This window comes from Varanus komodoensis, unplaced genomic scaffold (assembly GCF_004798865.1).
Source record: "Varanus komodoensis strain SLA01 unplaced genomic scaffold, ASM479886v1 scaffold3, whole genome shotgun sequence".
NCBI classification, from domain to species: domain Eukaryota; kingdom Metazoa; phylum Chordata; class Lepidosauria; order Squamata; family Varanidae; genus Varanus; species Varanus komodoensis.
In genome coordinates, this window is record NW_025335761.1 from 45,822,107 (window position 1) to 45,844,968 (window position 22,862).

The 22,862-nt window shown below is 42.5% G+C and overlaps 1 protein-coding gene across 1 annotated transcript in view; it reads right to left on the bottom strand.

Moving 5' to 3' along the window:
• Window positions 1–20,924, bottom strand: part of LGMN (legumain) — a 36,392-nt gene extending 15,468 nt beyond the window's left edge. The window contains exons 1-4 of the mRNA XM_044436561.1: window positions 20,788–20,924; window positions 8,179–8,348; window positions 3,335–3,432; window positions 1,907–1,988 (exon numbers count right to left, since the gene is read on the bottom strand). Of these exons, the coding sequence (XP_044292496.1) occupies window positions 1,907–1,988; window positions 3,335–3,432; window positions 8,179–8,316 (318 nt within the window). The 5' untranslated portion in view covers window positions 8,317–8,348; window positions 20,788–20,924. The remainder of the gene's footprint in view (window positions 1–1,906; window positions 1,989–3,334; window positions 3,433–8,178; window positions 8,349–20,787) is intronic.
• Window positions 20,925–22,862: the final 1,938 nt, after the last annotated feature.

Here is a 22,862-nt window from a genome sequence, read left to right on the forward strand (position 1 = left end):
CTATCCTACAATAATCTGCCTAGTTATCTTTTGAAAGTCATCCTGGGCGGTTCCAAGTTCTTTGGAAAGTTATCAGGGGTTCCTCCTCCTAGGAATCTGTAATGGTGCAGAGAGCCCATGGAAGCCAGTTGCTCATCACGCACATCTTCCTGAGAACACTGGGAATTTCTAGCTTGTACTTAGTTCCTACAGAGAGTCAAAAAGAGCAAATATTCCTCTGTAAAACTGCTGACATCCCATAGTCAATAATCAAAATATTCTTGGCAAACATAGAGGAGGAAAACCAGTAACACCAAAAAATACAACATTTCTGCCTCTCTACTTTGGTCCCAGCAAGTTTTCTGGGATCTTCATGTTAAGCATTGTTTCCTTTCTTTAAATGCAGGTGGGGGGCAACCTTTTAACCCCCAGGGACCACACACCCTCTCAGGATCACTGCTATTAAGCTTCCCCAAGCTTTGAAGGTAAAGAGAAAGGACTTTCATCTGGATTGTGGGGGAAGGTAGATTATATCTCCCACCCAGCCACAATGCTGCCCCAGCTCAGGCAGGGATAACTTTTGCAAAGGCAGGTCTGGCAAGGGTTGCACTTTCCAAGGGCTCTTCTGTCCTTGCATGGTCAGGGAGATGCTGCCACCGAAGTAGGGAAGGCCAGAGGAAAGATTGCCAGAGGGGCATGAGCCTCATAAAAGGCAGCAGAGGGTTGTCCACTCCTTCTTTAAGGTTAGAGAGGGGACAATACTAGTCTTCCTAGCCCTGGTTCCTTCAGAAGCTTGAGCAGCAACAGAGAAGGGAGGAACGGAGTGCAAACTACTGTACTAACATAGCAACTGAGTCCTGGAGTGACATATGATCTAAGGCAGCCTTTCCTGATGTGGTGGCCTTCAGAGCATTTGGACCACAACTCCCACAATTCCCATCCAGCAGGGCCATTGGCTGGGAATTCTGGTTCTTGCAGTCCAAACATTTCTGGAAGGCACAAGCTTGGGGAAGCCTGACCTAAGATGTTATTTTTTGCAGCATAAGATTGTGGGATAGAAGTTTATGCAATAGTGCGCCTGCTAGACTTGGCCTCTGTTACAAGCTACACATCATGAGATGATCTTTTCTAAACAAGGGCAAGACTATGTGTGCTTTGAGGTTGGTGCTTCAGGAAATGCACCTGTACTTTTATTGGGTTCCCTAATTCTGGAATTAAAGCAGGACGCTGAGAGTGCATTTGCTTAAATCCAGAGTGGCAAAAGTGCAGCTCCTTGGAGTTTGTCCTGCTAGCAAGCCCAGCCAGCATAGCCAATGGTGATGTGATTTGGAATCTAAGAACACCTGGATGGCCAGATGTTTCCTATCCCTGTTCCTACAAAACCAAAAAGCAGAAGTGATCAAGCCAACTGTTAGATTCGGGGAAACAAGCACACTCAGGTTAAAGTCAAGAACGCTGCTTAAATGTCAGCGTTTTAACAACAGGTTTGAGAATGATCAAAGAAACACAAGTATATAACAAGTAACTTCTGAAACTCCAGAGAGTTTTTAAAGACATTGGCATTAAAGGGTTAGGTGACTAGTCACACAAACAAGTCCTTGGGCACATCAAAAGGAGCTTCTTAGTACTCAACACAATCAATGCTTATGGGTCAGCTCCTACTGCCTATTCTATTTTCTACAACTGTTTTTATTGCTAGGTAAATGATTCTCCCTGCTCAAGAGCAGGCAAGTTATAACAGTTATTCATTCTCTTAATGAAACTCTTCATTTGAAACCGAAGTTAAAGATCTTGGAAGACTCATGTTAAAAAAGCTGGTAGAAACTTCAAGAGATCATCTTCTAGTGGATTAATAAAGCAGAATTTCAGAAACAGTTTGGTGTTCAGAACTAAAAATTTCCTGGGCCACGAAGCAAGGAAATCCTACCTCTTTAACGTAATCCTTTAGTGTTCCATGGTACACATCTGAGCCATTAGGCCTATTGATTATGATGCCTTTGGTTGGGTTCCTGGAAGTTGGGGAATGGAAAATGATATTTTAAGGAGTCAATTTTCCCTGACTTTAACAAGCTACCTTGATATAAACATGCAAGGATCTTAACATAGCAACTGAACTGTGTTGATACTGGACAACTGAACATATTAGTTCTTGAAAATCTATTTTAATGATAGCTTGGCATATTTACGAATTATCATACAGACTTCGTACAAGATACACTTGCCCTATACCCCAATTTCCCCATAAGCCAATGCAGTTGTGCCAAGGCAGCCTTAGACAGATGAAGCATTTTGCATGTTATTTCCATTGCCCCAAAGCAATGCTCTCTAGACATAAAAGGTAAAGGTTTCCCCTTGACATTAAAGTCCAGTCATGCCTGACTCTAGGGGGCGGTGCTCATCTCTGTTTCCTAGCCGAGGGAGCCAGCGTTTGTCCACAGACAGTCTCCGTGGTCATGTGGCCAGCATGACTAAACACCGAAGTGCACAGAACTCTGTTACCTGCCCACCGAAGTAGTACCTTTTTACCTACTTGCATTTGCATGCGTTCAAACTGCAAGGCTGGCAGGAGCTGGGACGGAGCAACAGGAACTCACTCTGTTGTGCAGATTCGAACTGGTGACCTTTCGATCAACCAGCCCAGCAGTACAGCGGATTAAACCACTGCGCCACCTGCAGTCCCTTTCTCTAGACATTTCTCTAATATGTCTAGTCTCTAGACATAACAGTGCACAAAAACAGTTGACAAATACAAAAAATACTGCTTATTCAATATGCAAAGTTTAAAGACAATTTAATACCTAAAACAACTTTAATACAACTTAGATCTTTTAAAACAACTGGCACAGATGTCCCATCATGTCTGAAAACATGGTAGAGTTGGCACAATATGGGCCTGAATGAGGAGGTCACCACTGAGAAGGTCCTCTCCCTTCTTGATACCCTCCAAGCCTCATGTTGGACGACTGAATCACTCAGCCCCATAGTGGTGAATGGAGCTTAATAGCCCAATTTAGATGCAATGCCAAGCCACAGCTTAACAGTAAGCTTAACAAGCTGATGCAAGCCTCTGGATCACACGAACTTTGTATGAATGAATAAATTGAAAATTTGGTTAGTTGACGCTATCTGGATTTCCCTCTTTCTGTGGAACACAAGAGGCTAAGGAGTCATGTGAAATTGCCAGGAAGCTGTGATGAGCTAGCAGCAAAAGCTAGAAGCAAGTGACACCTGCAGTTCTGCAAAAGCACATTAAAATACCTTGTGACAGAAATACTAGGCTCAAATTCAGTGTCTCTGCTAAGGTGGTGACAAACAGCATATGGATTCCATTCTCTTGTCAAAGGTTGTTACTTACTGCTCATTCTCAGCGATGTCATCATACATCATAACAATAATCTGTTCATCTGGAATGCCATTTCGGTGCACAATTTGGTATGCATGGCATGCATCAGCCTGAAAGACACAGAACAGTTTTCTTTACTGATTGCTTTTAGGGGTGGTATGAGCAGGGAATAAACTGCAGTCTTTGCAATGGATTTTGCTCAGAAAGTCTCTTTCACACAAAGGAAGTCTTGAATCAGTTCTTCAAGACAGACGCACACACACAGAGATCACTAAAATGCTTACAGATGTACAAGCAAAGTCATCCTGTTGCGACATTTGTGCAAACCCAACTGTGTGCTCAAAAACAAGTTGTGTAATGCTAACGATAGGTCTATAGCACTTCATTGGAGGCTGCTAATGCTTTAAGTTGTAGCACTTGTGTTTGAGAAACAGTCCTTATGGTGATCTCGCCTGGCAAGTGCTGGTAGAACTGCAGCCAAAATGAGGTCACAGGGAAACGAGAGAGGGGCATCAGCGTGCTTGGGGAACCCCAAGATATGGAAAAATAAGTCTTTCGATACATGCCAGTAGCAAACAAGCATGCTCAGCTGTCACAGAACACTGAGCTTCTGATCGGGAAGCAGAAGGAAAGCCTGGTTTGGGGGAGGGAGGCAGAGGGCGGGAGAGGGGCAATGCAAGTATCCTGGAGCATGGCATGGCCAGCTGGCAGGTACACTGCAGCTTTTGTTGCATGACTTCTTTGGTCACAGGAAATGGAAGCTGCAGTTGCCTCCTGCTATATCCTCCTCTGTAGCTAGTCAGCTTCTCTCACTGCACAGCAGCCTGGCAGCAGAGCTGTGAGACGGTGTTGTGTATGACTTTACCCTCTGTATCAGAAATGAGTGCAACAAAGGTGTGATGTGGGGAATCCCCAGACAACAGATTAAATGCCCAGTTGTGGGTAGCTACCTGAAACTACATATATATGCCATTGCAGAGTGGAGCAACAGAGCATGAGGGGGTGAAGGGGCAAAGGCTGCAAACCGAAGCCAGTTTGGAGGCAAATTTGTTATTTGTGTTCTTCTGAATTTCTTTTGTTTGCTATTGGGAGAGTAAAAAACAAACAAACAAACCTGCCACCTATAAAGAAATTATGGGTATGGATCAGCCCCAAAGAAACTCAACATCTCACTGTAACCTGTACTATAGCAAGGCAAGATGCTCCAAACTCAAACAGGATTGGAGCAAAGCAGTTGGTGGTGATGAACCAATTACGCGAATGCTGCTTCTATACCATGTGGGCAAAAGATGCTGCACAGCTGCTGGGTGGTCTGTACCAGATCCTATAGCCTGGAATTATGATGGACTGCAGTCATGCAAAGAGAATGAGCAACGAACCTCAGTAAACACCTTTTCATTTTCTTGCTTACCATGGAGAAAGGGGCAAAGTGCATGACACCACATTTCTGTTGCACAATACACTAGAGTTCTTTTTCAAAGTACTTTCAAAGGAGGAAGTCCATTGCACAACCACTTTGGCCAGATTGTGTACCAATATCCTGTTCAAACTAGCAGAGATTTTTTTCTTTTCTCCCTTATTGGTGTGAAGTGGACCCAAGGAATTTTGAGAACAGCCTCTCTGTTGACCATCAGTAATGAGCAGATTGGTATAGGGAGAGGTACTCCTACATGCTATTCAAGGCTCATACTATTTAAAACCGTAAAGGGAAGCACAAACACCTTGAATTGGGCTCAGAGGCAAACAGGAGGCCCCATGTATAATGCATTACAGTAATCCAGCTGGGAGGCTGCCAAGGCATGAGGGACTATGAACATAATATCCCCCGTTCAGGAGGAGTTACAGCTCACCAACCCTCTTGGCACTCCTTGTCACAGAGTGCCCACTTGAGCGGCAAGTGACAGTGTGGAATCAAGGCATGCTGCCTAAGCTACACACTTCATCTTTTAGGGCAAGTGCAACCCAACTGAGGGCAAGTGGTACACCTTGTTCTAGAGACCAGCCACCCACACCCCCTCCATCTTTTCAGGCTTCAGCATCAAGCTTTTCAGGATTCATCTAGCACGTCACTGCGTTCAGATTATAGATCACCACCTGCACAGCCTCACCTAGGTGACAGGGAAAAATAGAGCTGAGATGGCACTTTCCTCCTAAGTACCTCACTTAACAGCATCATTAACATTTTCCTCAGAAGGGAAAAGCCTACATATAAGCTGCTTTACACATGTTCCTCCTAACTATACCTGCTCTTTGTCGCTCATAAAAGGGCATATGAAATCTTAAATACATTCTCATGTGAAGATTGAATCATTTTAATTCTAGCCGAAGTATTCACTCTGAGATGCTGTAACTTTCCACTGATCTTTTCGGGAGCAATGTTTGTGTTGAACCCTTGGAGATGGATGCCTCCAATCTATGAAAGCTTCCTCACATCCAGCGGCTTACCAGGAGAAGCAAGACAGGCAATTTCCACCTCTTCATCAGCCCATTTAGAGAGGTTATGTGGTGCAGGGGGGACAAGAGTGGCCATAGGATTCTTTGTACCCTGGTCCTCCACCCCCTACCGCAGCATCCTAGAACTCTGCAAAGAAAACTCGAATCTCTCCTGCAAGTTGCAGCAGTCTCCTTGGCCTTGGATGGAGCCTCCAAAGGATCCTATGGTTCTTTGAGAACATCCTGGGATGCTGTCTTATGAATCACAGGATTGCTGCTTTAGCCAACTATTGTTACTCCAAGCAACTAGTGGAAAATAGGACCAAAGCATTTCTCATAAAATCAATGTATGTTTCAGATAACCAATTATTCTTCCTTCTAACAGGTTAAGATAGTACTGTTAATATTTTCTGCTTATGATAAAAATGAGGTAAGATGACAAAATATTTTGGGAAGTATTTCAATATTTTGAAAGCAGTTCCAAGCTAAATTAGCCCAAAGACAAGCAAGAGAATTCTGGGATTACTTAAAATAAAGCTATTCCATTTTAGGAACTTAAAGGAAATTTATTCTAGAGCAGTGCAGACAAGAAATGAAATGCCTTATTCCCAAATAGGAGGTAGGAAAGAACAGCTAGTTATTAATGCTGAGCTAATGTTCTATTTTTTGTTAGTATCACATAAGGAAACATAAATATTAGAATTTGTCCGCTTCAGGATCTGAACCCACATTTCCTTGGTGACACTTTGATCTGGAGGAGTGGATCAGTTCATTTCTGATCAGCTATAATGAGAAGTCACTCCTCAGAATCAAGGCAATGGCAAATTCATCGGACAGCATAAGAGGAACCATGCTGAGACCAAGGGTCCATCTCATCCAGCATTCTGTTCACATAGTGGCTTGCAGGAAACCCATAAGCAGCACATAAGTACAATAGTGCTCTCCGGGCTTCATATAGATGTTAAAAAGCATAGACCAATATGTAAACCTCAGAAGACCACAGTTTAGGTGCTATGGAGTCAAGCAAGCTGCCCTACTGTGCCACTTTCTAAAACCAAATCTGTGGATAGGAGCAATACTATCACACCACTGTTATCTCCAACACCTAAGCCGCAGAGTTGGTGGTGTGAGATAACATAAGAATATAAGGATTATGGAGGATCTAGCCCAGCATTCTGTTCATTCAGTGGATAACCAGCTGATTGTGGAAGCCCACAAACAGGACATGTGTACAGTAGCACCCTCCCGCTACTATGATCAGTGGTATCAAAAGCTGTTGAGGCACCTAGGAACATGATAAACATGGTCCCCTGACTGTTTGCTCTGGAAGAAATAATTATGCAAGATGCTAAATCATGCAGACAAGGGCAACTATTATAAGCTTTCTGATGCAAACCTATGCAAATAACTTTCATTTAAGAGTCTACAGCTCAGGCAGTTTGCATCTTCTTCCACAACTCTAATGCTATTTTTAACCTCATCTGTTTCCCCTTGATTCAACTTGAGTTTACTGCAATTGGAGTGCAGGCTCCTACTCAGTTTCATTTGGGCAATGCAGTTTCACCACCACAGAAGGGAAGAGAGGCAGTACATGAGCTCTACATATCTAGCACAACTAATGCGGAAGTCAGTGCGGTGCAGTGGTTAAGAATGGAAGACTGAGACTCAGGTGAACTGGGTTCAAGTTCCTGCTCAGCCATGGAGCCAACTGGGTGACTTTGACCCAGTCACAGACTCTCAGCCCAACCTACCTCACAGGGTTATTGCTGTGGGGATAAGAGTGAGAGCAAGAGGAGGAGAATGGTGTAAGATGCCTTGAGTTCTTTCTAAGAAAAAAGGTGGGACATGAATGAATGAACAAACTTGGAGACCTGGAATTTTATGCTAGCTAGCACAAGCAAATGGATGCACAGGAATCTCGCTCCACTATATTGCAATAGCAAAAAAAAAAGTTATAACCAACCCCCACAGATTGCAAAGGCAAACTCCGAGGGTTGCAATGTTTAAGTCAATTAGTGAGATTAGTTTGTCTGCAAGCCAGATGGCTGATGCTATCATCCCAATAATTCCTTAAGTTCATGGTTAGCAGCTTTCCCCAACCTGGAGCCCTCCGGATACTGTGTGTGACATCTAGCATTCTTGAGGGCACCAAACTGGGGAAAAGCGAGGTACACAGATTCAACGCTTTATCACCGCACCGTCACCATGTGCCAATTCCTTCTGGTGATAAGGCACTGCACACAGGACCCTGGAGCTCACCACTCTTCTTCCAGTGCGGCCCATTGACACTTGACTATGAAGAAAACAAAGCAAGGCACACAGCATGCGAAAGCCAACCGCTGGCATAGGGAAAGAGATTAGATTAGATTCCACATTGTGACCTCCTTTTATCCAGTTAACTTTATATATTAAAGAACTCTTACCTGGTGTCTGTAGTTGTACCAGCCATTTGAGCCAGCAACAATCACAACCCAATGCTTTCCCCCATCTTCAGGATCCTCTAGAGGAAGGGCACTGATTCCCAGGATGCAAATCAGCAGTCCAGCTAGCTTCAAAGCCATTTTCTTCCTTTGTCACTCAAGAACTACAGAAACTGTGGAAGAGCAAATGAAGTATCAGACTCAAAAAAGCCATAACAATAGAACTATAAAATTTAATAACTAGCTTTCTCAATCCCAGGGTTGTTTCTGTTCTCCAAGACCTGCTCCCTTCCTGTATCCCAAGTGCCCTTGCTACACTGTAGTATTAGCATGTAAAATGCCTGATAGGCTGCTCTTGTCCATGCCTCTGTAGCCTGGCAAAATCACCAATGAACAACCCAAGGTTCTGAGTTCACACATGATAACAACCTATGGTTTAAAGGAGACATGGACTCTCTTTCAAAGACTGTTTATGGTTATGAAACCATAGCTTGTTTGCAAGACCATGTACATCATGATAACTTCTAGGTTGCTGAATTCTGGGTTAAGTTAGAATTTTGTGTTTACCATGCTTCTGATAGTTGCCAGGGGTTGTCATTACAGGCAGGGCAAACCCAAGGCTGTGATTTAACTATGACTCATTAACCATGTACAATTCATGAAGTGAGTCCATGTGTTGTTTAAAACATGCACTTTTACACAGACTCAGAACACTGGATAGTTCATTAGAGTCAACAGGTGAGCGCAGTCAACCTCTAATGCCAGTACTGCAGAGGCATGAGGGACAGAGGGAAGGACAGGCAAAAAAGAGGGGAAAACCACCCAGAAATTAAAAACAAAACAAAAACAAAAGCTTATGCTTACTTGACCACTCGGCAACCAAATATGGGTTAACTCTGAGTAAGGCAACAGGCCATTGGATAAATCATGGGCTGTCAGTATAAGTGAATCAAATCATGGGATACTAACTATTCTAGACTGTTGCTTGAATTGGCATTAGTTTAACAAGACTTGGGCTAGGTTAATGAAGGCAACGTACCTTCTGCAAGTTTATTTAGAATTGTGTTATCCCGAGCTAGATAGGCTTATTCATGCATAAAATGTGCATAGGATTGTAGCATTGCACTTCTACTATTCCTGTAGCAATTAAACTTACTGGATACCAGCTTCCTAATATTTTTTATATTTCATTTCTTTAATCAAGTCTACCTCCTCATTGAGAAAATGGATAGATTTGCCCACTTCAAAACCAAGAAAAAGGAACAGACATTAATGGAAAGCTGGTAGGGCACTGCAGATCTTTAGACAATGCATTACATCATGACAAATCACTGTTCTACACTTGCCAAGTCATCCTGTCATAAATTGAGCAGACAGAGCAAGTCTGCAGTGTTCTTTAAGGTGGAGGAAATGAGAACACCCAAGTCAAGTAGGATGCAAAGAAAACTGACTAGAACTTGTCCTTGCATGGTATTCACTGGCTTGGGTCAGTACACAGTAGATGTACTCAACACTGCTTTACCTAGAAAGGCAGCAAGAATTACTTTTCACAAGCCCTAGTGAACAGATGCTGAACTTCAGGCCTAACACTGTGCCAGTCAAGCTTAACTGGGATTCCCAGGCTGCCATGCTTCTTTTGCTTAGCTTCATCTTCTCCCCACTGAAGAGAGATCTGTGGATGGGTTCCTAGATTTTACATTGCCCCCTCCCCCAATTCTAATATGCTGGAATGCCTCCCTTAAAGCATTACTGGCAGCAAGAATTTTAAGCAAAAGTACTAATATCTCAGCCCTATTCTAGAATACATTCCTCAACAGTTTCTCCAAAATTGAGTTCATCCCTCTGGCTGAAAGAGGTTCAGTTCTCCTGCTCTAGCTATTGTAATGAGATAATGAAGTTAAGCACATGTGCTCTGGCAATGTGATTTAAGCAGGTTTAGAAGACTGAGATACCATCAAGATCTAAATAATAAAAAGCCTTAAAACTTGGGTGTATTCTGTCCTATACCTTTTCCCATGTTGATGATTCAGCTCTTCCATCTGCAATACTTCAGTATTCTCTCTCTGCTTTTTAAAAATCTATCATCTTCAGGGAATCAATTCCATAATCCATTTGCCCACTGTTGTTGTTGTTAGTTGCGAAGTCGTGTCTGACCCATTACGACCCCATGGACAACATTCCTGCAGGCTCTCCTGTCCTCCACCATCCCCCGGAGTCCACTCAAGCTTACACCAACTGCTTCAGTGACACCATCTAACCATCTCATTCTCTGCCGTCCCCTTCTTCTTTTGCCATCTATTGTTCCCAGCATTGGACTCTTCTCCAGGGAGTCCTCCCTTCTCATTAGGTGGCCAAACTATTTGAGTTTCATCTTCACTATCTGGCCTTCTAAAGAGCAGTCAGGGTTGATCTCCTCTAGGACTGACCAGTTTGATCACCTTGTGGTCCAAGTGACTCGCAGGAGTCTCCTCCAGCACCACAATTCAAAGGCCTCAATTCTTCAGCACTAAGCCTTCCTTATGGTCCAACTTTCACAGCCATACATTGTAACCAGGAAAACCATAGCCTTGACTATATTCACTTTTGTTGGCAGGGTGATGTCCCTGCTTTTTAGTATGCTGTCTAGATTTGACATAGCTTTCCTCCCCAGGAGCAAGCGTCTTTTAATTTCTTGGCTACAGTCCCCATCTGCGGTGATTGTGGAGCCCAGGAAAATAAAATCAGTCACTACCTCCATTTCTTCCCCATCTATTTGCCAGGAAGTGAGAGGACCAGATGCCATGATCTTAGTTTTCTGAATGTTGAGTTTCAAGCCAACTTTTGCACTCTCCTCCTTTACCCGCCTCAAGAGGCTCTTTAGTTCCTCTTCACTTTCTGCCATTAGAGTGGTATCATCTGCATATCTGAGATTGTTGATATTTCTCCCAGCAATCTTAATTCCAACTGGTGATTCATCTAGCCCCGCCTTTCTCATGATGTGCTCTGCATATAAGTTAAATAGGCAGGGCAACAGTATACAGCCTTGCCGAACTCCTTTCTCAATTTTGAACCAATCAGTGGTTCCGTGTCCAGTTCACACTGTTGCTTCTTGACCCACATATAGGTTTCTCAAGAGACAAACAGTGGTTCCGTGTCCAGTTCACACTGTTGCTTCTTGACCCACATACAGGTTTCTCAAGAGACAAATAAGATGGTCTGGTACTCCCATCTCTTTAAGAACTTGCCACAATTTGTTGTGATCTACACAATCAAAGGCTTTAGCATAGTCAATGAAGCAGAAGTAGATGTTTTTCTGGAACTCCCTAGCTTTCTGCATGATCCAGCATATGTTGGCAATTTGATCTCTAGTTCCTCTCCCTCTTCGAAATCCTGCCTGTACTTCTGGTAGTTCTCGGTCCACATACTGCTGGAGCCTAGCTTGTAGGATTTTGAGCATCACTTTGCTGGCATGTGAAATGAGTGCAATGGTGTGGTAGTTTGAAGATTCTTTGGCTTTGCCCTTCTTTGGGATGGGAATGTAAACTGACCTTTTCCAGTCCTCTGGCCACTGTTGTTGTCCACTGAGGAAGCCCCAAATTATTGGAAAGGATTCCGAGATGTGGACCTAGTTTGTATCGACAGCTGGCCAGACCTTTTGGAATCAAGCTATCCTGCCCTCCCACTCCCATGCACACACAGCAAGCACCAGAATATACCAAGACCTGCCTGAAGTCGTGTGTTTGTGAGAAGATTAGTAGCAGCAAGAAGACCAACTTCTAGAAAAAGTTAGTGTGATATTAGCAAGCAAGTAAACAGGGGTCTTCAGAGCACTGCTTGAAAACCATGACTTTACCCAACACATCTTGACTGGCTTTCTTGGATCAAATAGTCATCACCACAATGATTTCAGATCAGCTCTCCTCTCTTCCCACCACCCCAGTCTATTTCAAAAACAGGCCTATGCTGAAACAAGCCCAACCCATCTCAGAACTGGGAGCAGCAGGCTGCATCTTGCTAAAGAAGCTACAATTCTACGCACTTACCCAGAAGTCAGTCTACAAGACCTTCATCTGACTAGTGCGTGCTTAAGGATTGTGCCGCAAATCACAGTCTAGCCTGGCAGAACACATGTACCAATCATTCATGACAGCACTGCTCAGTGAAGAGACTAAAGGAGGAAGGCCACTCTCTAGTAGGATGCAGTACAACTTGGCAGGAAGTTCACTACACCACAAGCTGCTGCTCATACTTGCTACTCTAACAGGCAAGGTAAAGCTGACTTCATCCTAGTTGGCCTAGTCTGCAGCTACTGGCCATGTATTGCCTGGATGGCACCTCTTCCTACTTCACTCTGGTTATGGTAGCAGCACCAGAGGCATTTACCTGAGTTGCCTCACTGATGCCGAGAGGGCAGATTTAGAAAAGGTGCAGAAAATTGCAACTAAAATTATTCAGGAGCTGGAATGATTCCCCTATGCAGAAAGGTTACAAGGCCTGGGACAGTTTAGAAAAATAGCAAATAACAGGAAGCATGACAGAAGTATAAAAACTATGCTTGGAGCGTCTCTTCCTCATATAATACTGGAATCCAAGGTTATCCAATTAAGTGGCTGCTCAGGACAGATGAAGGAAGAATTTCTTCACACAGCGCAAAGTTAAAGGGTGATGTAGTGATGTTTGAAACCAGTTATGAATGGTTTCAAAAGGGGGTTAGACAAATTCAGAGAGGGTACGTTTAACAATGGTCATGAGTCATGGTGGTTATGCATTACTCTATTATCAGAAACAGGATATCTCTGTATAGCATGAACACAGATGCAAGGATCCTAGTGCACTCATGTGATAGCACTTCCCCTAGTTGGCAGCTGTGCAAAAAGACCCTTGAAAGATCAGTGGAGGGTGCTTCTTTTTTCCTTCTGTGCAACTATCAGTTATAAGCCAGCTATTAGCAGAAACCAGTTATAAAAATAAAAGCCACAAACAGCCTATTTGAAAGGGAACGACTGAGAAAGGATTCCCACCCTCCAAATCATCAGTTTTACTCTGCAATATTGACCCACCATTATAGACCTGCTGCCCCCTTTTTTGATCTAGCACAGATTCTCCTGATTCCATATGCATTTTAGCTAACAGTCACTAATGGTGCAAGCTTACACACAGAAGTAAGCCCCAGTCTCTGTGTTCAGTGAAGCTTTTCTCCAGGTAAGAGGATAGAGGACTGTAGCTTTCATTTTGAACTTTACTTCTTCAGGTCACCAGCCCCTTAGATTAGAGGGTGCATCTCAGTTTGCAAGCTATTTGCAAGCAAAACTCCTTAGCTTAAAATCTAAGTTGGCCTTTCCCAAACTTTCATTTACCAGACATTACTGCATTACATTTATATTCTGCTCTTTTCCTCCTGCAAGGGACCCATAGAAGCTTACATGATTCTCCTGCTCTCCACTTTATCCTGACAACAATCCTGAGAGGTAAACTGGACTGAGAGTTTGTGACTGGCCCAAAGTCACCCAGTGAGCTTTATGACAAGTGGGGACTAAAGTCCCTATCTTCCAACCCAAGTCCAATAATTTAACTGTTAAAGGAGCAGCAGTCCAACATGTAGCAGTATCACCAGCAAACATTACTACATCCCTGCTGAATGAGGTGGCAGAAATTGTGGTTGAACACTTAAGCACACCAGGTTGGTAAGGGATGATAGGAAATGCAACACATCTGGAAGGCAACTGGTTAGGGATGACTGATCCCCAAAGCAGGTCATTATCGTCCAGAGAAGAAGCCAGGAGCCAAGACTGACACTGGACACTGTCCCCAGTTCTTTACTTTAAAGGTTCAAAACAGCTCTGTGATCAATCTGGCTTGGAGAGCCTCCTTGGACTAAGAGGAAGCAAAGAAACTTGGGGGTGGTAAAGCTGAACTGGTTGTCTGAAAGATTCAATCTCACTTTCCCTACCTTATGGGAGAAAACTAACATTCAACAGCAAGAGCAAGAGACTCAAGAAGGGTTAGATTTGGTTGCAGATAATTTTATGGGCATGCAAAAATTTCTACGTTCAAGAAAAACTGCTGCCACTCCATGTATAACAGAAGACAAGATGGGGCCAAATGTATGTGAACTAATTTACAGCAACTGTCCAAGTAGTGCTTAGTTTATTAGCGAAAAGGAATTCTCAGCACCCAACTGGCTTTCATATTTACTGAATTTTGCCTGCTGTAGTTGATTTGTTATTGGAAATAAGTAGTAGGTATGTGAGGAAGAAAGAATTTTGGCTGGGATGAATCACTCGTTTCCCAAACCTTACCATTTTTATCATTATCCAGATATAAAAGTTGACAGCGCTATTGACAGCCAAAATTGGCCCATCCTCAGTAGGAACACCTGGCACTGCAGGGAGCTCAGAATGTCTCATGGGACAGGTGAATAGGTGGACATCTTTGTGAGGCAGTGATGAGGCAGAAATGGCAGAAGCGAGAAGGGGCAGCAGGGCATGCACAAAAGCTGCCTAGCGAGTTTGGTATAGGCAGGGGCCGAACCAGGTCTTCTCAATATGAAATTCAGCCTCTGACCCTAAAACCAGTGCAGGGGGCAAACAGTTAATAATTCCCTTTCTTAGCTTTTAGCCTTGGCAAGAGTCAGGTTTGAGTTAGTGCAGTAGATACATATAGTAGATCAAATTGCTAAGCAATTTAGATATTGCCCAAACAGAGCTGCAGCCAGACATGTAAAACATAATGGGAAGAAACAAGGAATGATAGATTAGACTCATGCTTGACCCTGTCTTAATTTATCTTGACAAAAAGCAACTAAGATCAAGGTACAAAGGGAAGAAATTAGAAAATTCCAAGAAGTGAGATGTGACCAGTAAGCCTATAAAAACACCCAGGAAGAGATATTAAACTTATAAAACCTTTCTGTAAATTGTGTTCGGGGCAGTTCCTTGGCACTCTACATATATATGTAGAAGCACTCTGCTCCTCAATAAAGTGTGTTTCATTTTTTTTCTTCCAGGGAGAACGTCTCATTTGTTTATTTTCCATCCCTACACGAACTCCTAGTATATGCCAATTAATTGTTCATGTTATGAAACTATGTATTCAGAAACACATTTAACAACTGCAGCAATGCTGTGTTTATTAAATGGTGGTATCTTTTCAGTTGTTCTGTCCAAATAGAATAAACCCTTATCTCTACTTTAGCTAAGTCACACTATGCTGAGTCATCAGCAAACAGTAACAAGAAGAGAAGTACAAGCTGGCTGAAGTACACTGTTCATATAAGCGCGCTCTCTTTCAAGGATCTGCTTAAACTTCTCCAGCAATTGCCCTCCAGATGTTCAGGACTACAAATACTATCATTCTCAATCACTGACTATGCTGGCTGGTGTAATGGGAGCTCCAGTCTAAAATACTGCAAAGGCAACAAGTTGGACAAGTCTGGATTATAGACAGTGGTACCTCAGCTCACAAATGCCTCAGTTCACGACCAAATTGGGTTGCAAATGAAAATTTCAGAAAAATTTTGCCTCAGTTTGCGAACTCTGCATTGGGTGACGACCATGATCGTGGCCATGTTGCCACACGAACACGATTGCGGCCATCTTCCCTGCCCAAGCACACCCGCAATCATGCCCGTCCCCCCCACCAGCACAATTGCAATCGCATCCATCTCCCCCCCCATGAGCACGATTGCAGCCATCTCCCCCCTCCTGAGCACAATCGTTATGGCACGATTATGATTTAGACTCTCCCTCCAAACAATAACCTCCCCCCGCACCTAGGTTAGTGTTCTCTACTGTACTGCACACTTCGTTGTTCTTTGTTACTTTGTTTCAAATTTTTGTGATTAAAAAAATTAATTACAGAACAATTAACCTTATTCTCATTGAACCTTATGGAGAAATTTGACTTGGCTTGCAACCAATTCAGGTAGCTACCAGAGTCGTGAAATGGATTAAGTTTGTGAGCCAAGGTACCACTATATTCCCAAATGCGGAAAAAACAGTGAAACAGTTGCTGATATGAACTATAGTCAAGTCTCACAGAGCTAAACTGGAATAACAAAAAAAAGTTGGATGCAGACTTCTAGAATTGGTACTATTCAGTCATCCAAAGTAATGGACACCATTTCAGAATCTACTTAGGTGACAAGGAAACAGAAAATAATGTTTCCTGAATCTGTTGGAAGGCAACAAATAAAATGTTTCCTCCAGAGTCAGGTTGGTAGCAGAGGGTTAGGGCTGCTGCATTGTGATATGCTCTGGCCAAGTCCTACTTCCTTTTGGAAATGAGGCGGCTTTCCCTGACCACCGTTTGACAATAGCATCTGGAGTACCTCAGTCAAGTGGCAATACAACTCCACACTCCTACTCCTGGAGTAGTAAAAGGAGGTACAGAGACTCTAGATGGTACTTAGCTCTAAGTGCTTGGTGTGCCTAAGCCACACAATGGATAAACCAACAAGGAAAGGACTGGCAATCACAAATTTTGGCTTTGCTATTAAGTTCATCTGACAATCATGAATCCCTGTTTAAGAGTGTTTTGCTATGAGGATTGGGAATTTGCTGTTCAAGAAAACCCAAGGCGTGGTTTGCCCCAAAATATTTTAGCAATCCTTTGGCCTATACTTTCAGCAAGCAAATGAGAATGGTTACAACTGTTAGGAAGTATGAACTCCTTGCCAAAATGAATCAATCATTTGTTTATGAAGCTACTTGACAACCGCAAACAGTCCTACTAGAAATTCTATGGGACCTGTATGGGAGAGTTTCCTGGTTGAATTTGGCACTCTTCACGAAATATTTTCTAGATAATAGTACTCTGTGGAAAATATTGACCTAATACTTTTAACAAGATGCTGAAATAAATGCCTCGAATTATTTCAACCAACGTGTCCTTTTATACAACAATGGGAATTACAGTGCTGTGTAACACTGCACAAATTATACATGGATGGTACTAATTGTATAGATCTTGCCTGTTTCATCAGTGCATGACAATGCAAAAGAGAAAGAGCACATGTTTTCTTTCTTGTCCAGACTTGCATTTACAACTTCAAGATGCTTTCTACTTGTCTGTAAGGCTGTGCTACTCCAACCATGAGACTAGGATAACTGCATAAAATCACCTCAGAAGGGAGAGAAATTAGGAAGACAAGACCTTCTGCAATTTGTCTAAAAACAAATAGTCAAAATGCAATGCAGACAAAGCTAGTTTACTTCAAGAGATATATTTATCTTCCTGCAGAACACAAACAACTTGTGATAGGGATATTATCAGGACCTAGACTTGATCAGAGAACAACAAAAAATCCTCTGAAGATTAGAAATGCAAATTAAATTGCCTTTGATTTGAAGTCAGTCTTCCTTCCTTGATAAGTACCATATAATTTTTAGCAAGGATTTGCAGTGTTTAACATTTCAGATTTTTCTCAATTAGCTTTTGCAGTTCTGATATACAAAAATGCATCTACTTAATACAAAATTGGACTTGTAGGTTTTGATGACAGATGCAGCACATGCACACACATGTGAGAGAGCCAGTGTGGTTAAAAGTGAGGGACCGCGTCTCAGGAGATGTGAGTTCTAGTTCCCACTCAGCCATGGAGTCCACTGGGTGACTTTGGTCCAGTTACAGACTCTCAGCCCAACCTACCTCACAGGGCTGTTGGAAGAACATTATTTAAGTTGCTTTGAGTGGACAAAAACGTGAAATATAAATACTACCTGCAATAAACTGCTCTTAAAATGTTATTGTAAAACCACTTATCCAAGATTACAAACAATAATGAAAACCAGGAGAGCCACGGAAGGACCCCTTCTCCAACCTCAGCCTGAAACAAAATTATATTTTTCTAGAATCAATCGTACTAGGAACATTTTTCCCTCGATGCTGCAATCCTAAACCCCATAACCTGGGAGTAAGTCTGAATGAATTCAATTGGGTCTTACATTTGAATAGGCATGGTTAGAATTATGTTGCACAATATTAGTTCTCTTAATATTCAGTGCTAGATTCAACAACAGTGTCCCCTGCAGTGTACCCAAATGATCTCTCTTTAGCTGAAACTGATTTTCTGCATGGGCTGGGCAGAGTCATCAAAAATCTTTTGGAAGTGCCTACCCTAGAATCAGTGTTGGAGGATTTTGCAGCAGTGTCCCCCCCCCACTGTGTGTGTGTGTGTGTGTGTGTGTGTGTGTGTGTGTGTGTGTACTATGCAGTTCTATCACATGGAAATGACAATTCATACTAGAATATATACAATATACAGTAGCACCTTTCTGTCCATGTTCCCCCACAATTAATACTGAGAAGTATTGATAACAAGCTGAGTTTTTGGAAAGCTCGCTTATCATTCTTCATCTTCTCTCCAAAGACCCCGTAGCTACTTGGCATCCATTTTCCAACTGTGTGACACTAAGTTGAAACTCCTGAATGGCAGGGCAAAAGAATGCCTCTTGCACCATGGACTACACCCTTGACAGAGAAATTACAATAGAAGCCAGTTTAGCTGAGTAATCCACAGAGCTCATAACCTACAAACAGCCTTCCAGGCAATGCCTGCAGTGTTTAAAACTGTCTAATCTAGATTCCACTGCTTTTTTGTCACTCTGCCCTGCAACTCGCCCTCCCCACACACAAGACACACCTCCTTCAAGGAAAAGCACCAGCAAGGGAGTTCAGGGAAACTGGTAATGGTCAATTCTGCTCTATTTGCCTATCCCCATAATTCATTATCTTTAGTTTGAAATACTGTAAAGACACTCCTAACTTCATAAGGGGCTTTAACTGATTTTTTAATGTTTAACATAAAAATTCCATTAAAGATCATTAATGGAAGTTTTTAAAAAGCTCCAAACCAAAGTAAAACATATCAGTACAATAGCTACAACTATTAAAAGCTCAGATAAGGAAAGTTTAGGCTTATAAAACCATGATTAGGCTTATCAAACCATGCCTTGCTGGGACTGATTAACTGCTACTGTAGACCTGAACCACGAAACTAAGGCATAATATATAAAAATATAATAAAACTATTTCGCTTAGAAAAAGACACAAAGGGAGACATGACATATGTTCATAGAGTTATGCATGGTGTGGAGCAAGGGGATAGGAAGACATTTTCTTTCATGATAACAGGACACAGGATTGTCCCATGAAGCCAGTTGGTGGGAGATCCCAGAGAGATAAAAATACTTCACACAATACCTAGCAAAACTATGGAATTTACTTCCACAAGACTAGATGATGGCTATCAGTCTGGGTAGCTTTAAAAGAAAACTGGACAAAATCACAGAGAAGCCTATCAATGGTTATTACCTCCCTTATGCCAATTCTAGAATCGAATGCAGTGATATTTTTTTGCCAGAGAATACAGGCAGGAGGGTACAAGTTAACCTCTTGTTCTGCTGATGGGATCCCTTAGGCAGCTAGTCATTCACTGTGTGAACCTGGCCATGGTCTAATTGGCATGGCTGTTCATATGATTAACGTCCAAGAAATCCGGGTTTGTCAAAATATAAAGAAATGCTGACTTAAAGTAACAGCTTCATTACAAACTACTTTGGATTACTTAAGTCCTAATACAGCAAGTCAGTAGACCCTCAGTGCTGTCCCAATTCTCGATGAGCTAACAGGCAATTCCTGTTATCAGCTGTTTCTAGTTACAGAGCACCAACAGCTTTACAAGGTTGTTAAAAATCTGCAGCTGTGGTTCTATTACGTTTTTTCCCAGGAACCCTTGTATCTTCTCATGCTAGAGGAAGAGCAAAGCAGCCCTCCCCAACCATGCAACCTTCAAATGCTCTGAACTGGGGACACTGGGAGTTGTGGTACATCATATTGGGAGACCACCAGCTTGGAGCAGGCACAATTCAGGTCACCAGGCAATTCTTCTACCCAGTGCTGAACATGGCCAGGATCACAATACTGGCAAGATGCCTATTTTCAGGAAATACATCATCTTCCACATTCACCACTGATTGTAGAATGTGAGAATCATGGCTGTTCTGAAAAGATAAACAATCTACTACTACATCATTGCCTCACCTTCCCAACCTTGCCAGAAAGGGCCTAAGCCTAGTGCACCCTTCTTTGCAACTAGGCAAAATATCATCTTAACCTGGGAAATTTCTTAGCCAATACTCCACTGAGAGCCAATATAATGTAATGGTTAGAACGATGGCTCAGAATCCAGGAAACCCAGGTTCTAGTTCTCCCTTGGCCACCAAGTTCACTGGGTGGCTTTGGCCTAGCCTAACCCACCTCACAGGGATGTTGGAAGGATATTATTGAGGGGAGGAGGATTATATAAGCCGTCTCGAGTTTTCCAAAATGAAGAAAAAAAATCGGGGATTATGAATAATAATTCCAAGCACTTGGTAAAGGTTACGCATTAGCAGTTCGAACTGCAGCACCATTGCAGTCAGGGTCTACCCATCTCTGGATCGCCCCATTCATTCCAGCAGATCTACTCTGCGCAGGGACAGCATTGAACAAGATCTGAAGCACCCAATTCCACTTCCGACAAACACCTCCGGGCCTTGCGGTATCATTTTTGCGGGGAGGCGAATTTCTCCTCTATCCCCATCCCCGTGTTCTTCCTGCTAAGTAACGCGCAGTCGCCAAATCGGTTCTTACCGAGGCTGGAAGATGGTGAACGCCGCTGGTGGTTCTCCCAACCTTCTCGCCTGCTGGAAAAATCTCACTGGCGGCAACTGAGGTGAATGTGTTCGCCGGAGTCAATAATTTGCAAGACACCCTGGGGGCGGGGTAGAAGCTTGATTGGCGGCCTTGGCGGCCATTGGGCACACACCAAAACGCATTCCCGAGCCTGCTTCCATTGGGTGGAAGTCAATCCCCGGGATGGGGGAGGGAAATTGTCGCCTGAGAGCGCGTTGCATGTTGGGAATTGGAGGCTACAATGGATGTGGCGGCACGTTGCGAGAGCATCTCTGAGAGTAGTGGGAGGCCGAATGGGAGGGCCGTGGCGGAATAATTCTTTAAAGTTGTAGTCCTATGCATGTTTTCTTAGAAGTAGGTTTCTCTGAGTTTAGTGTCCTTTTTTTCTGGAAAAATATATGCATGGTTACCCGTGCTAGTGCATTGCAGCAAAGGCAACAAAGCGCCGTGATAACTTCGAGACTAGCATGTAAGGCGCAACTTTGTGCAAATTTGGACAGCAAACAACCTAGTGCTCCTAGTGTGTGCCAGTCAGTCTGGTACTTGTAGGACTTTTTGGAGGTGTTTGACTTTTCTCTGTTTAAACGGACCGGGGATTGTGCCTTTACTCTGGTGTAAATTCATGGACTAAACATGTTAGGCTTGAAGAAACTACAAGTAACTTTGATGCTTTGACATGGGAGTAACGCCATTGAACTCAACAAGATAAAAGAAAAGCCATGCTGAATCAGACCAACTTATAACCTAGTTACGAGTATGGCTTGTACGTTTGGTAAGGGCCTGATGTTAGGCAAGTTACTCTGTCTGATGAGTTCAATGGGACTTAGACCAAAGTGAAGTACATAGAGGGATTGCAGTTTGCTTGTCCATAAGCCCCATTGAATCAAATATAGTGAAGCTTACTTCTGAATAAATCCATGTCAGTCATGCCACATTTACTTGCAGCAAATTACTGAATCGAGGATCTGCTTTTGAATAAATACCACATGCAGCAGATTATGCTACAATCCTATACATGGTTACTTGGGAGTAAGCCTCATTGAACTCAATGGGACTTGCTTTTGAGTTGTTATGCATAGGATCACTCTGTAAGTCCACTAAAATTAATGACCATATTAGCTGTGTTGGCCTTAAGAAAACATCAGAATCTAAATTAGTGTAATGCTAACTCAAAAATCACAAATGTGCAAGCTTCCAAGATCTCTAGATCTCTATCAAGAAAAATTCAGATATTTGAAAAGCAGATTGGTGTGACAGAGTTGAAAGCAGATAATGTTGTGGTCATGATGTTTGCATAGTCAGAGTCTTATGATATGGAGGAGAAAGGTTTGCAGACATTCAAATTGAGCACTATCAGATGATAGGATGGTTTCATTGTTCAGTGCCCCTAGGACCAGTGAGAAAGAATGGAGCAGATAATGCTGAGCTTCTACTTTTGACAATATAACATCCAGCTGATAACTCATTGGTGGAGCTCAAGTTGAGTATCTGCACAGCCTATCATCTTAAGTGTCTGACTATGCAAATATTCTGACTACAATGTCAAATCAGTCTCCCCCTCCCCACACCTTTGCTGGCCTTGAACAGCCTGCATTTTGTAACATACTGGAGACTAGGAGAACTGGAGGTCTCCAAAGTTTGCACATTTTTGTGACTTTTAATTTGGCTTAATAAAGGTAATATGATTTTGAAATTGATGGCTGTAGAAGTAGCTACCGCCAATAGGAATTCATTGAAATTATTAGGATTTATTTCTGTTTAAATATTTTTATTTATTTATTTATTTATTAAAACATTTTTATGCCGCCCCATTCGCCAAAGCCTCGGGGCGGCTTACAACAATAAAAGTAATTATAAATTACAATAAATGTAATATAAATATAAATATGTGTAGGACTGGGCTGTCATAGTGCAATCTTACATACACTTATTATTTGAGAATAAATATCATTGAAGCTTTGTCACATACTCCAAATTTTTATGAGCTGTCCATCTTTTAGAAACTTTGCCCATAATATACTAACAAAATTATG